This window comes from Metopolophium dirhodum, chromosome 1 (genome assembly GCF_019925205.1).
Source record: "Metopolophium dirhodum isolate CAU chromosome 1, ASM1992520v1, whole genome shotgun sequence".
Lineage (NCBI taxonomy): Eukaryota > Metazoa > Arthropoda > Insecta > Hemiptera > Aphididae > Metopolophium > Metopolophium dirhodum.
In genome coordinates, this window is record NC_083560.1 from 87,445,901 (window position 1) to 87,462,754 (window position 16,854).

Here is a 16,854-nt window from a genome sequence, read left to right on the forward strand (position 1 = left end):
ACATAGTTTAAAATAAATAAGCAACATAATATAATATAGGTACCTGGTACATATTATAAAGTCACAATAATTCATACAAGTATAAGATGATACTTACCAATCTATTTAATTTGGTTAAAATATACCTATGTTGTTTTAATCTTGAAAATATTGTAGTTTTAAACAAGTTTTTAGAAAATAATTAATGTAATTAATCTATAATAAAAGGTGTGTTGTTAGTTTTATAGAATTATATTTATATATTAGGTACCTATATATCTTATTGTAACATTGTTGTCTTGGTGATATTCTCTTCGTATTCCGCGGAACCATCAAAACACTCCAACTGCTAATAATAATGCATCCACATGGTTGGGTTTGTTATGAAATTGATCCACTAAAAAAAAAAACCAAAAGGGGATTATTTTATTAACATTGTTATATATTTAAGTGATGATGTATTTTTTTATTATTACTATAGAACATAAATTACCATTTATGATCATTGTCATAAAACTTTTTAGTATGCATGGGAAAAATAATTAAATACAAAATTATCCATACTTTTTTGTTTATTTTTAATTATTTATCAATTAGTTGTCTTACTTAGAAAATTCTATACTTAAAATAACAATATTTCATTTAGAAAACAACTGTTTTTTTATTATCATTTATCATATTATATTATTATATATTGATATAATTATTAGTTATTACCTACCTACTTATGTGATTACCTATAAAAAAAATGACCTGCCAATATAAATATTATAACTTTTCATTTTTAATTAATAATAAATCATTATATGAATAATTACTATGGTATATACATAGTTTTTAATTTCCGTTAAATTAATCAACTTAAAATAAAATTTTTTTAAAGTGTAGATAATTGAAAATTTAACTGTTAAGTATGTCTACTCATTTTTCACATATATTAACTCGTTTAGTATGCTACCTTCACTAAAAATGTATTTTAGTATGTTACCTACATTTTATTAATCCTATATGATACAATAAGGGCAACAGAATAGGTATGTATAATAAAAAAGCTAAAATTAAGATAAATAACATGTTTTTATAGTCTGATGGATAGTTAATTTATAATATTTAGTTAGTATCTATGTATTGTATAATGTAACAGCGTTAGTGTTGTGATCGCTAGAGTGATTTATTTTTTTATATTTTTATATTTTTATAATATTATTATTTATTGAAATGGAGAAAATATTTTTTAATGAAAGAAAGTTATTAAGATAAGTACCTATCCTGGATCTATGCTGTCGCACTGGTGAGGTCACAGAGCAAAGATTTTTTATTGTTGATAAACGAGATATAACTGTAAGATATGTACACTTAGGTATTTAAATTATTTTGAATGGAATTAAAAAGTGACAATGATTCATTCAGACCATTGAAAAGAGTTTAATAGTTTAGCTTGTACCTATGGGTTTTTGTACAAAACGGTGATCTTATGGAGGATAACCAAGCAAAAATATGGAACAACAAACTAGAGTTAAAAGTGCTGAATAAATGTCTTTTTTAAAAACAATTAATTGAAGTGTTGGTTGTGGTGATCAGTGAACGAACGCACGACGCGACGTCAAATTGACACATATTAATTTTTAAGTTAAGAATTATTAATTCGAAGAAATAGTGAATTAAGAGGACGTGGTACTGTGTGTTGTGCCTGTCTTACACAAGTACGGTATACCAAATTTTCGTTCACCAGTTTCAATAGTGTGCTGTCAGTTTTGATATTAGAGTGAATTGACCTATTATCAAACTTACAGGTAAGAACATTATACGTGTTCTCTCGTTGTTTTTTTACGATATTTTAATTTTTAAATATTAATATTTTATATACCTACTCACAATAACTCACAACTAACACACTTCAAAACTGACAAACACTATTGAAAATGGTGAACGAAAATTTGGTATGTTGTACATGTGTAAGACGGAGAAAACACATGCGGATACCAAGTCCTCTTAGTGTAAAAAGATAAGGTAAGAGTGTAAGACATTATTATTATTATTGGTTTTATTAATATTAAACGAAATTGAATCTCGAGTAGGTTGCGTTTCCAATGTTGGTAGCATACTAATTGAGTAGGTTTCGTAATTTGTGTTGCATGTACCTAATTAATTCAAAACAACTAAATAGTTATTACCACTAAGAAAATCAAATTTAAATCTTATAGTTTATTGAATCAATTTATCAAAATAACTATAATTAATATTTAATACCTAGTCGGAATTGTTTAGCCATGAAAATATATAGTTATAGGATACATAGAATATAATTACGATGTTAAAAAAGCCATTCATATGTGATAATTGTCTTGTACCTAACCGTTATTACAGTTACAATTCACGTATAATGTCAAAATTATAAAAATAAATATTATTTTTAAATTAAAATTAAAATTAATACATTTCAATCACTCTTGAATAAACACATAATACGTATTTAATCAGAATTCAGAAAACTTTTTTTTATATTTAACAGAGCTTTCCTCTTTAATCAATTCGACCACTGACCATATTTAAACTTCATGTACTTCACGGTATGGTCATGTACTCATATATCTAATATTATAATGTAAATAGTTACTACAATTCGAAATAATAATGTTTAAAATTTAAAAAATGTTTGATCTCAATCAGGTAAATAAAATGTTGGCAGATAATTGCTGTGCTCAATCGGGTATCGAATATATTTAACATAGGCGAAAATAGGGCGGGGGGATTTAGGGGCTAAGCCCCCCTAAAAATGTCCATAGCCCCCCAAACAATTTTGTTTTAAACTTATTAAATATTACCAAAGTAAGACTTTAGCCCCTCCAAATCCCAAACGCTATTTGCGCCTATGCAAATATAGGTACTTAAAACAGTTTAAATCATTAGTATTTATAATCAATGATAGTTATTACAAAATTATTAAAATGTCACTAGTTGATGGTGCATCATTACAATAATAAGAAAAAACACGTACACAATATTATAATGCATGATATTATTTATTGGTAAATTATTTAACCACAATAGGCATTTTAGATTTTGAGCGGAGCAATGAATGTATTGATTTTGCAATGGTGTAATTTTTTTTCATTATTATTGTGTCTGTCATTATCTTTTGGGACAGTAAAAATACTTCCATTTACTTTAACAGCATCTTTTATGATACCTTGGTAAATGAATCTAGTTAATACTTTAGGGGGTAAAAAGTAAAAAGTCCCCAATACTTTTCAATAACGTCAGGAAAAACAAACACCTAACCATTAATACATAACATTTTCCCAAAATGCTTATATTAGCAATTTCTATGACGTACGTGAAGTTGGTACCCCAACATCCAGCGATCAGAACCCAATCAATATCATTTTTTTCCAACCAATTTGCAACAATTCGCAACGCATTTTGCACCATACAATTTTAGAAATATTGCGACTATTTTTGAGCTATTTATAGATATAATAAAATTTCGATTTTTGTTAGTTTTTTTAAAAATTAATGTCGATAAAAATTCTTTTGAAGTAAGACATTACCATTTACCCGTTAACTAACAAATTATCATACAATGATTTTCTTATTTTGTCGTTATTAATATAATAAATATCCTTATTGGGGGGGACGGAGTGGCCGAGCGGACCAAGGCGTCGGTTGCGACGCAGCCGACCCGGGTTCGATCCTCGTAACGGTGTCCGGAGAACAAGTGCCGCCATCCCCCCACCCGGGCATGACAGATACCTACGGGGGCCCACTTGAAAATCTGCCAAATACTACACACACGTGTTTACCAACCAACAGTATCCCCCCTACAAATAAACAAACAAACAGCTAATGGCCATAGTTGCTGGACTTAACGATCAATAAAAAAAAAAAATATCCTTATTAATATTATAGACTGACAGACCATCTTCGCTCAAAATCGTTTTTCATATACAAGATACCTTGTAACCTACTGTAAAGCAGAGTGACACCCATTTAGCCACCTTTTTTGTTTTCATTATATTATATTTAACTATTTAAAAATAAAGAGTAGGGAAAACGAAAGTACATAAAAAAAATGTTTTCTTACCTAAATAAAATAGTAATATTTCTATAAATTATAAAATGTAAAATAATAAAATATTAATTTTAACTAGGTGATAACTATTAATATATTTTATTTGATATGTTTCATCGTAGGTACATGTATTTTGTCGTAATATATATTTTATAGGTAATAACATAATAAATCTATCAATAATATTTAGTTATTTTGATATTTACCTAGGTACACATTATTTTTTTTTATTGTTAATTCTTAGTCTTCGTTGTTATCTTGTTATAGTGCATACAATCTCGAGTATATAATATTGTAGGTAGTTAGTTAAAAAAAAAAAAAAAAAAATAGATTAGCTTTAATTAGGTAAATACTATACAGTATATTGTGTGGAAGTGCACTTGTAAGTACCTAAAGTATCCCTATACTTTCCTATCAACATTAACAACTTACACGAAGTACATATCGTTATTTTCATCAGTTAGATTCACTTTTTATCACCTAAAATTAATGAAAAGTATTTATATTTAATATTCAGTTTTCTGATAAAAAAAAAACAAATATTCATAGGTATACCTATATGATATATATTCACACCTTCTTTGTTAAAATAAAACAGTTGTTATTTTTATACATTCACTGGTTAAATTGGTCTTGAGTAGCGCATTCATTTTTATTTATTACAGTTCAATTTGATTGCAAAATATAATTTTTAAAATTAGTACACAAATTCGACAAAAAAAAAATTTGAATAAAATATAAAATATGCAAATTAATTACATACAGTTGTATTGCTACTTAATTATAGGTATTTTTTAAACTTTACGCAAATAACATTGCTGATGCTTTCAGAGTGGATACTTGGAGGGACTGCGATCCCACTTAGGGGGATGGACCCAAAAATTGAAATCCTGGTACTATGGAAGTTCTCTAGTAAGTTTCAGTTGATGTTTCAGTTCCATTTAGTTTTTGTATGTGAACCAAGTAGTTAGATATGTTTTCTTTAGTTTTGGAACACCGTCTTCTATTTTCATCTTTAACTAGAATTTTACCTTATATTATCTTGTTTACTGCTCTGTGTTTATATGTTTTATTTAGTTGATCTATAATTCATTTTAGAGCTTCTAAAGAACTGTAGTTTCAATTTATATTCCTTATCTATCTATACCTAACAAACTTTTCATATAACAAACCTTCAAATTCAAAATTCGGCATGTCTTATAATCCTTTAGTGTTTCAGCTACTTAAGACCATATTCCAAAATTACATAGGTAAATAATTTTTGTAAATACCCTATAAGTGCACTTCAGAGTTAAAATACTTAAATGGCTTTTATTAATTTAATCACTTTATCACGAATATATTTATATTTTTCTTAATCATCGGTAATTTTTTTTGTACTTAATAAAATATGGCTTTTCTAAACTTCATATTGACATGGTTTTTGTTTTAAATAAGCAGGGTCCGTGAAGTAAGTATTATTTTGCTATAACATAGGTCAAAGACCAAAATAATAACACTTTTTTTATTGCAGCCTTTATAAATAGAAGCTCAAAACAAATCCTATAGTTTTGCCTCGAAGGTCAAAAGTTACAAATAATTGCAATTATTATAAATTTAAAAATATAATTATTTAAATTGTATATAATCGTAATATCGTGTAGTAGGTAGTAGGTAAATAAGTAATAATATTAGTATAATATTTTGAGGTTATTTATTTAGTTTTTGAAATCTCAGGATTATTTTTGATATTCCTTTTGCTTAGTAAACCTTCAGAATTAACAATATAACAGTGCTTATATTAAGCATGAGTAGTTGTTGCAATAATATTGTATGTCTTATACACATACAATCTAACTTATTCCATAGATTCATTATTTATTATTCACGTTTATACATTTACATTTACACATCACATTTTTAGTTATGTCATCTAAAATTAATAATATGCTTAACCATTAAATAGGTACCTACCTACCTATTTAATCTGTTTAATTTATTTCAATGTATGTAGTTTTAATAACTTATTAATTATAATAATATATAATCTAGTAATTACTAAAATTGGATGGAAGAACAAATATTTTGTTACTAGGTTTATACAAATATCCTTGTAAAACAAAGCGAATGAGTCTTCTATTCGTATATTATACTCTGTTCAAAATGAGATCAAACCTCGGCGGCCGAGTTGTGCGCATGGGCGTGGCTTTGTTCTGCGGCTCGGCCTGACGCGCCGCCGCCGACGATCTTGGGGGGGGGGGGGGGCAGGAGCCTGACCGTCGCGAACGAAAACTGGTCGCCGCCAAGGTCCGATCTCATTTTGAACAGACTATAGATAATATGTAATATCATTGATTGATATTTGATTATAAATATTAGTATTTACAATATTCATTACAATTAAAGATAATGTGTGTAATTAAACATGGGTATCTTTTAACTCAAAGCAACTAAAAATAAAATTCTATAGGTAAATGTGTGTTTATTCTTGTTACCTATTTCAATTATAATTACATTTTTAAATGTTAAGTAATAAGTAACTTAAACGGTCCTCGGACTTAAATTTTTAACTTGGAATGTAACCAAAAAAAACATCAAGTTGACAAGTTGTAACTAAAACATAAAAGAAAAGTTAAACATTGCCAAATTGTTTTAATAATATTAGATTTTCAAGATCTGATGATACAGCGTTTATATTATAGTGGCAATTAAAAATAGAAGTCTAAGGTGGACTAGCTATAGTGTAATTTTATATTGTTTTCGTTTTAATAACGATACAAACAAAAAGTGATTTATAATTAATTTATGCGTGATTGTCTCGAGTTATTCACAAGGCTAGGCAATGATAATTTAGTAAATTATAATTATTAATGAAACAAAAACATTTTTTTAAAGCAATTATCAAACAAACACGGGCGGTCATACGATGGTAAAAATGAACTGCTGGATGAGGATGGAAGTTATCGGAGAGAAAGTGGTTTTATAGAGTCATCATGTTCAAATAATATACAAAACGAATCTCAGGTAATTTTGAATAATATACATTTAAATTACTATTATTTACAAGTAAGTACCTATATTAAATTTGAACTGTTAAAAAATAAAATTTACAATTATATTATTTTAATGTAGGGAATTTATAATAAAGATATAGGTACTTACTGTTTACATGCAATATTATTCCGATATTGGTTATTTATGAGAATCAACGAATCAGAAATCTAAGTAATATATAATATGGCGTTTAAAATTTGATCTGATTTATAAATCATTTATTACATAATATATAATTGAATAGATATTTTGAGATTTAACTGGTAAAATCTGTACGGCTTATGTATTTTTAATATTTTTAATAGCTATAAGAATAACTATTTGGGATTTTGTATACATATTTTTTAAGCCTTTTCACCAAGCATATAACTTTTTCATCAACATTAAAAATTAAAATTATAAAATTCAAAAATTTCAAAAGCAGTAAAAAAATTTAAAAAATCAAAAATATTTTTGGAAATAATTTAATATCTACCATGTATACTATATAGACAATGTTAATGATGTTTTATAAATATGGACAGAAATTATTAAGAGATAACTTAATTAAATAAGTCATTTTTACAAAAATATATATAATATAATATTAATGACTTGTGTATAATATATATTATACTCCGATTTAAGTATGAAACACAATATCAGGTATATGCACTCTCTGGCTGCGGTAACTGCACTTTCCCCGTACTTGTAAGTTGTAATGCGTTTTGAGTTCTAAAATGCGCTGCTCGATATTAAGACGCACCGTGTAACACAATACACCAAATCTCATAAACCATTAAAAATACGGATAACATCAAATTTTAAATCAGTGCTATTATGAAAACAGAAAAAAATATCACTAATTTCAATTCTGTTCACTTTTATGAACCACTCTTTATAAACATTTGGTGAAAATCTCAAGTAGGCATTTACCTTTATTAGATTCTGCACTGATCGATTAATATATTGATTGATATATTTTGTATGGTTTTTTTTTAGTAAAAAAACACTTATAGTAGAAAAATGCATTTATTTTCATCTTTGAGGGTGGTTTATGATAATACATTTTATACTTACACTTAAGGGTCAGAAAAAAATAAAGGAAAAACGGAAATTTTTACAAAAAATCAGTTTTTGACAAAATCTATATTGATTTTTTGGTGTAGATAGTTAACTTAGTAAGAGTGTAAGACAGTAACGAATTACTGTATAGATAGATATAGAATATGAAATTGTAGCCAAATGTTTATATTAACATTTTCTGTATTTAATAAAATATTTTGAGCTATTTAGACTATTTAGAGATATTTGGCATTTTCGATTTTTTTTTGAATTTTTTATTCTTAAAATATCAATAAAAAATTATTTTGTAGTTAGAATTTCATAAAATTTCTTCTTTAATATCTAACATTGAAAAATGTAATACAATAGGTTATATAGTTACCTCATTATGTTTTTCTACATATGATATACAAAAGTTCACCGGAAAGTCACTTTAGTTCTATGAGAGCAATTAAAGTTCAAATGTTTTCGACATTGGATAGGTACTTATTCGCCCGTAAATAAACTATTTCTATTTTTTTTCCATTGGTTTTTGATATTTTGTTATGATTTAAAAACAATATCTGTAGACACTTTAAATTTTCACAAAATTGTTATTTTATTGTTTTCTATACTTGATTATATCTTCAAAATATTTTGACTCTTTTGAGATATTAATAGGCATGGGAAATTTTTGATTTTTCTATTTTTTTTTTAATTATTTTCAATACAATTAATGTTGGTAACTTAACTTGGAGATATACCTTGAAAATGTAATATAAAATCCCACAGAAATTGTTATGATTGCTGTAAAAAATATTAAAAATAGGTACATATGCCTATTTTTTCTATAAGCATTTAAAGTAATCACGAAGAATATCACGACAATTTGCAAATTATTTTGTAGTTAAAAATGTACAAATTAATCAATTTTTATAGCTAAGCATTGAAAATTTAAAGTCAAGGTTTAACATAAGTAGTTAGTATTTTAATCAAATAATCTAAATAATATGTGAACACCGTTTTTTCAGACATTTTAAATTCAAATTTGGACGAAATTAGATATGATGTAAATGAAGATAATAGTATAAAATAACTATGCTCGTATTAATTTTCACTCTTTTTGACCCCAACAAATAAAATTTTATTGGTATTTAAAAAGAAAAAAAAGGTGGGTAAGTGGATGTCGCTCTGCTGTACAGTAGGTTACAAGTGGGTCACTGTAATGGATGGTGTTAAATTTGAATTCAATGATATAATATCATTGTATAAGAAAAACGATTCTGAGCGAAAACAGTCAGTCAGACTATGATATTACCAAGTATATTTGATGATATTATTGTGAATAAAGTAATTTATATATAACCTATTTACGTGGAGCCTTGTTTTGAATTTTCAATCTATAAAAGTTGAACATTTTATAAATTTTTAACTACAAAATAATTATTAATTTATAAATTTCATAAATTTTGTTAAAATTTGAACTTTAAATGCTTATAAAAAAAAATTGTGCCTATGTCTTTTTAATATTTTTCAACTGCTATTATACGAAGATATATCAGGAGCCTTATATTCAATTTTCACGTTTTTTTACCCAACAAATACAATTTTATATATATTTATAGGAAAAAAAGCTAAAAAATTTGAAAACTGACAATGTTCGTAAACAGCTCAAAAAGAGTCAAATTATTTTCAAAATTGTGTCGTGTATAGAAAATTCTAATACAAACATTCAGTGAAATTTTCAAGTATCTACAATCGTACGTTTTTTAATTACAATAAAATAAGAAAATCGTTACATGAGATATCGAGTGAATATCAAATATTGTAAAAATATGAATTTCAAACGCTCATAAAAATTTAATTTGACTTTCTTGTAGACATTTTTTTTTTGATAAAGGTAGACAAACTTATGAATAATCTTGTATTACATTTTCAAATCTTAGATGTAAAAAGAAAAATTTTTATAAATTCTCAACTCAAAATAATTTGCTAATTTTCGTGATTTTTCCGTAATTTGGGAAGATTTGAACTTTAAATGCTTATAAATAGGGCACGGATGTTGTAGTACTAAAAAAATAGTAAAATTGATTGCAGTATTGCACTAAAAAATACCAAAAATTGCACTTAAAATATTAAAAATTGCACTAAAAAATAACAACGTTTTGTTATAAATGTTTTAAGCTTACTGTTATAAATTATAGTCTAAAATTCTAAATAATTCAAAAAAAAAAAATATATACATTACATTATAATCATGCCATTATAAATTTATTATATTATACATCATTGCACTGTACTATAAGTGTTTGTTTTAAATTTTCGAAATCAAATCCTCTTCGATTTGGAGCTAGTAAGTTCTTATATCTCGAAAAACTTCGTTCTACGTCGGTTGATGTGAGCGGAGCGTATTTAAAATAAGCTAAATCGCTTACTGTTAAGTCTTCGGGTAAACAATCGAACGATTTTCTTTGTCCAGTTAGTATATCATTGATTTTAATAATGGTTTTAAGTCCGGTATTCTTTTCAATAACTATCTTATATTTTTCATGGATTGAAATCCCGATTTCACCAAATACATTTTCTAATTTATTTTGAACATTTTGAATTATATTAATGGCTTCAACTACCGATAGTCCTTGATTTTCTAATTTTAAAATCGCGTCCGGCAAAAATCCGTAATTTGAGTGAATAAATGCTAAATCGGCTGAAGTTGAATTATGGCTAAAAATATTTTGTGATATTTTTATTGAAACGGCTTCATAAGGATCAAGTTCTTGCACTACACTTTTCACTTCATTAAAATATTTACAGTAGTATGATGCAGCCTCAAGCCACGTACCCCAGCGCGTGATAATAGGTTGTGGTGGTAATGGTGTATCTGGTACTTTATTTTTAAAAAGAATAGTTCGGCTTGGTGCTTTTAAAAATATTTGTTTAATTTTAGCAATTAATTTGTCTACTTCAGGAAATTTTCCGCGTATGACTTCTGCAACTCGATGCATGCCATGGGCCAAACATGTGACATGCACCATTTTTGAATAGAGTGCTTTAATTGTAGTCCCTGCTTTTATCATATATGGAGCTTTGTCACTAAGAAACAGGAAAACGTCATCATGACGAATACCGTCCGGCCAAAGAAGGAACATTGATTTATCGAATAATTTGATAATATTGTTGAATAATTTGCTTTATCGAGAACTTCTGTATTTAATAAATACACTTTTCCTGGTTGGTAAGTTTGGAGTGTTCCGATCACAACGTTAGCCACATATCTCCCATTAACATCTGTGGTCTCATCTATTGAGACCCAAATTTTATTTCCCTTTATATTGTCTCTTATTTTATTTAACGTATCTGAGTACACTTCGTTCACGTAATTTTTACGCAATGTAGATTCATTTGGAATGTCTCTTTTCATATGTTTCCAAAAATAAACGAAAATCTTCGTTATTGATTTTATGTAATGGAATATTGGCGGATAACATTGCCTTATACAAATCTTTATTAAATGTTGATTTTTTGGAAAATGACGTTACTTGAAGTTGCGATGTAGAGGTTTTGATGTTATTTTTTCGATTAACTGCCCGTTTATGCTTTGCAGTTTCAATATGGTGTGTAACTGTATACCTCCGTTCAGAACTTACTTTTGTTTCACACTATTTACAAAAAAGTACGGATTCATCACACGAAAACACATCTTCTCCAAATTCTAACACGTAATTTTTAACAACGGTAGAAATAGTTGGTTTAATTTTCGGCATATTTAACACTGTAACAACACAATCGTTCAAAATTCACGGAGTGACTGAAGAACAGATTATACAGTCAGTCACATTTCACAAATTATTTTTGTATTGTATTGAATACCTATCGACTTGTTTTTATCTTTATTTCGATAAGATACCACTATTACTGTGTAGTGTATACTATACTACTAATTGGGTTTTATGGCTGCAGATATTATGGTATAATCTTATCCATACGACCGTTATGTGTAAAAATGTAAAATATTGCTAAAATAGTTGTTTAAATGAGTAAATTCGACAAAATTGCAATAAAATTCAAAAAATCCCAAAAATTGCAAAAAATTGCACTTAAAACTTTTAGATTTGAATTCGTACTTACATGAAACGTATTTAAAACTTACTTAGCAATTAATTGAAAAAATAGAAAAAAAGTTGCAAATGAAACATCACCTAACCTAACCGTGCCCTACTTATAAATAAAAACTGTGACTAAGGATTTTAAATTTTTTTCATCTGTCTTTGAAACAATAACCTAGGAACCTTCTATTAAATTTTCAAGCTTTTTTACCCAACAGATAAAATTTTATTGATATTTATAGAAAAAAAAATTTTAAAAAATGGAAACTGAAAATGTCTGTTAACAGCTCAAAATAAGTCAAAATATTTGGAAAATGTTGTGGTATATAGAAAATGCTAATATAAACATTCAGTCAAAATTTCATGTACCTACGGTCATTTGTTTTAGAGTTGCACCAAAAACCAAAATCGATTTTCTCAAAGACAGATTTTGCGTAAAAATTCCCGTTTTTCCTTAATTTTTCTTTTGTTTTTCACGTCGCGATTGAAAACAACTACTGAGAAATTTTTACTTTTGAAAGTACCAACTAGATTCACTTTCCTATCAGAAAAGTTATTGTTAAAGAAAATCCAAGCACTTTTACTGTCCTAAAAGGTGATGACAGATACAAAAAAAAATTTAAAAAAAAACACATATCATTGTAAAATCAATACATTCATCGCATCGCTCAGAATCTAAAATTAAAAATTGAAATTTGAAATTGTCCGTAAACAGCTCAAAACGAGTGTATTAATTTTATGGTGCATAGATAATGAAAATATAAACATTCAGTGAAATTTTAATGTATCTACAGTTATTTGTTTTTGAATTACAATAAAATAGGAAAATCTTGAGTAATCAAGTGAATATCCAATGTTGTAACTTAAAACAATCATAAAAATTTTATTTAACTTTTTATGTACATTGTACGTCATGAACTTTAAATGTTTACCTATACAAAAAAACAAACTCCCGTTTTTCCCTAATATTGTTTTATTTTTCCTAATTATGAAGACAAGTACTGGAAACGTTTGACTTTTGCCCAACTAAGTACTTACTAGATTTACTATATTACAAGCATGGATATTGAAGTTGAAAATCAAAGCATTTAAATAAATACTAAATATACTAAATCCCATAGAAAACTATTTCGATTAATGTTTGGCACACTATTATATAGTACTTTGAATAAACTAAGTGTTTTTTTGCACTTGAAATTTTGTGTTTGAATTAATTCAATAATTATTTTGTCTATACATTTTGTATAACTATATCTTATTTGACTTCAGTATGTTAAAATTCATTAACTAAGTAATAACTATATGATATATAGTCTATATCATAATTTGACTGTTAAAATATTAATAAAATTGATATTTAACATTGATTATAATTTAAATTCATACTTAAATTTCTTAATTCACTTATAATAATATATATGGTAATATATATGTATAAACCTACTATACATCGCTATTAAAACAATGGATAGGTATTATCTCTATTTATCAGCTATTTACTCGTATTATAGATTTTTTTTTAATGTATACATTTTTACATTTATGTTTCAAACCCTCTGAATAATGCTTAGAACAGTTATAAGGTTTGACACACGTGCGACGTGCATAGTTATAATTTCATATAGGTATAATATATTATAAAGGAGTTTAAATCAATTGTTAAAGCAGTATAAAGTATAAGCAGTATAATATAGGAAATAGTAAAACAAAAAAAGCTGGTGGGTGCATTTAGTTGTAATAACGACATCAAGCGAGGTCTAAATTCCCACGTGAATCATCCTCATCTTAAAATAGTAATTTTTTAAAACATATAGGTGTATGAAATCACTTGTATTTGACTCTTTTTAATTTTTTTTTTGTGTTTTACTTTAAAGATAATGTTGGATCAACAAGGCAATCTTCGTATAATTGTTAAAAAAATTAAACCATTACTCGGGATTGCGATTGAAGGGGGAATCAATACAAAACATCTACTTCCAAGGATAATAAACATACACGTAAGTATTTAATACATGTAGATGTACCTAGTAGAATAAGTCTTAGTACCTATAGATTTTAGATCTGAAGCGAAGATACTAGATAGACAGGATTTCGAAATAGATACGCTACTGGTCAGCGATCTTACAACAATAATATATCTACTATAGCTGTAGGAAAATGTTGGTAAAAGCTGTTAATGGTGTACTGTGTAGGTAATTTGTATTCAGCTGGTAAAATCTAGTCAACATTTTCATTTGTCGCATCTTTTAGTTAATAGTTGGAGATAATAATACATACAATGTATTTTATTACAATTTTGAGATACCTACCTATTTTACTGAAATCGCAACTGAAAGCTAGAGTAAAATAACAAATGACTATCTGAATTGAACAAACTTTTAAATCTGATAACATGTAGAATGAGTCCAAGGTGTAGGTACCTAATGTACGATAATATATAAACTGCAATAAGAACAAACCCACATAACGATTCTATAATATTTTTTTGTACCGTAGAATAAAATGTGTAGTATTATCTAGAAAATATATTATATAATTAGGTAGTACACATATTTTATTTGTTGCTGTGACAAAAAATGATGACAAATTTATTATTAATAAAATTTAAGCTTATTAAATATTTAAAAAAGTTGTAAATTAAAAAAATGAGTAAGTTACAAACTTTGGTAATGATAATAAATAATAATGTCCTACAAATCTTTATGTACAATTATTCTTTCATTACTCATTAGTTATAACTAGGGTTCGGATTTAAAGGCAATATAATCAATAAAAAAAGCATTTAAAATGTAAAAAAAGGCAAATAAAGGCATTTAATTTATATAAAAAGGCAATTCATAAATATACTACAAAATAAAAAAAGTGAACATTTTTTAAACACTTTCAATTGCACACATTTTGAGAAAAATACAAATTAAAAATTAAAACTGCATGCAAAATAAACTAGTTGGTATTAAAAAAAAAATTGACTACCATGTACTTTGATAGGCTGTCTTCAGTAAATACCAAATACTCGATAAGACGATATCGATAAATATTGCGAATAATAAAACCCATTTGTAGCAATATACGCAAGCTGTGTATAAAATTATAAATCAACTGAAAAATTAAACACAAAATAGGCATTTATAAGTACAAAAGGTAAAAAAAAGGCAAAAAGGCATTTATAAGTAAAAAGGCAAAAAAGGCAAAAAAAAAAAAGGTTCCATCGTCTAATAAATTAAATGAAACACATTTTTGTATAAAAATTATTTTTCTATTATGATTAATAAAAGAAAGGCATTTGCCTTCAAATCCGAACCCTAGTTATAACTTATAGTTGACTATATTAAAAAATCTAACGATTTCGAACACTTTTTATTATTAAAACTTTAGAACTTTTGTAGCACGGGTTAAAGTTTGTCAAATGATGCCTGAAAATCGTTAAGTTAAGTTTAAAGTTAAAAGTTAATTTAATTTTTTTTTAAAAGTTACAAGTTAACTAGAAAATATAAGTCAATTTTTTCATATAAAATTAAAAATTATACCTTTTTTAAAGCTATCAAATAACTTAGAAATTTAATAAAAGTCTTACAGTTTTAAATACATTTATGTATTAAAATTAATTTCTGTAAGTAGATACTTATTAAATATACCTACATTAATACCATGGTTGAAATATATAGGTTATTGCATATCGACTTGGATTGTTATCATATGAAACAAAATGGCTGCGTAAAGGGATATCAAAAACATCAATTTTTCTTATCATCAAAAATACGCCGACTAAAGCTAACAAATTCAAAATCCCGCGCTTATATACTTGATTATTGTTGGCTCCCTTTACGCTGCCATTTTTGTTTTTATCATCAAGTATTTGATTGAGAAGTGTTATAATATATGCAATAACCTTGTATATTTCAACCATGATTAATAATTTAATCAATGGCAAAATCCAACAAGATAATTATTTGTATTTATTTGTTTATCTTATGGTCTACAACTATACTAAATTATAATTACCAAATGAGTTATTAGAGTAGATAATTAATTACCTACACATATTATTATTACCCATCAAAATTGCAAATAATATACTATTTTTGTATTTCTGTGAATGAATAAAAATATAATAATAATTGTAATGACTATTAATTAATTAAGATTAATGGGTACGTATAAAAACGTGAAAAATGTATAGGATACCGAGTAAATAATTATATTCTTATTTTTTCAATGACGCGATTACCTTAATAACTTTTTTTTAAGGCTTCAATTACAGCGATTATTAGCCTAGAGCAGCGTTTCTCAAACTGTGGGTCGCGACCCATTGGATGGTCGTCAGTCAATTTTTGGTGGGTCGTGAACATTTTTTTCCTATATAGATTCCAAGAAATTTATGTTAAATTAATATTAAATATACTTATATTATTTTAGTAATATAGTACCAAAAATTACGTGGATAATAAATAATAATTCGTCGTATTTATTAATACGCCTCATTGTTAAAAGTGCATTATTTAGTAAAAATATATTGATTATAAACATATAAAATAATAAATACCTAATAAAAGTAATAAACAAATTTTGTTTTTTATAACTACTTTTTGAAAAGTTAAACCACGTGGGTCGTGAAAGATTTTTCGGGGGAAAATTGGGTCG

The 16,854-nt window shown here is 26.4% G+C and overlaps 1 protein-coding gene across 1 annotated transcript in view; it reads left to right on the forward strand.

The window, feature by feature from the left end:
* The window catches only part of LOC132933479 (whirlin), a 47,904-nt gene that overhangs the window by 22,277 nt on the left and 8,773 nt on the right, over nucleotides 1–16,854 (forward strand). Inside the window, exons 13-15 of the mRNA XM_060999750.1 lie at nucleotides 4,883–4,963; nucleotides 6,926–7,054; nucleotides 14,088–14,210. Coding sequence (XP_060855733.1) covers nucleotides 4,883–4,963; nucleotides 6,926–7,054; nucleotides 14,088–14,210 — 333 coding nt within the window. The remainder of the gene's footprint in view (nucleotides 1–4,882; nucleotides 4,964–6,925; nucleotides 7,055–14,087; nucleotides 14,211–16,854) is intronic.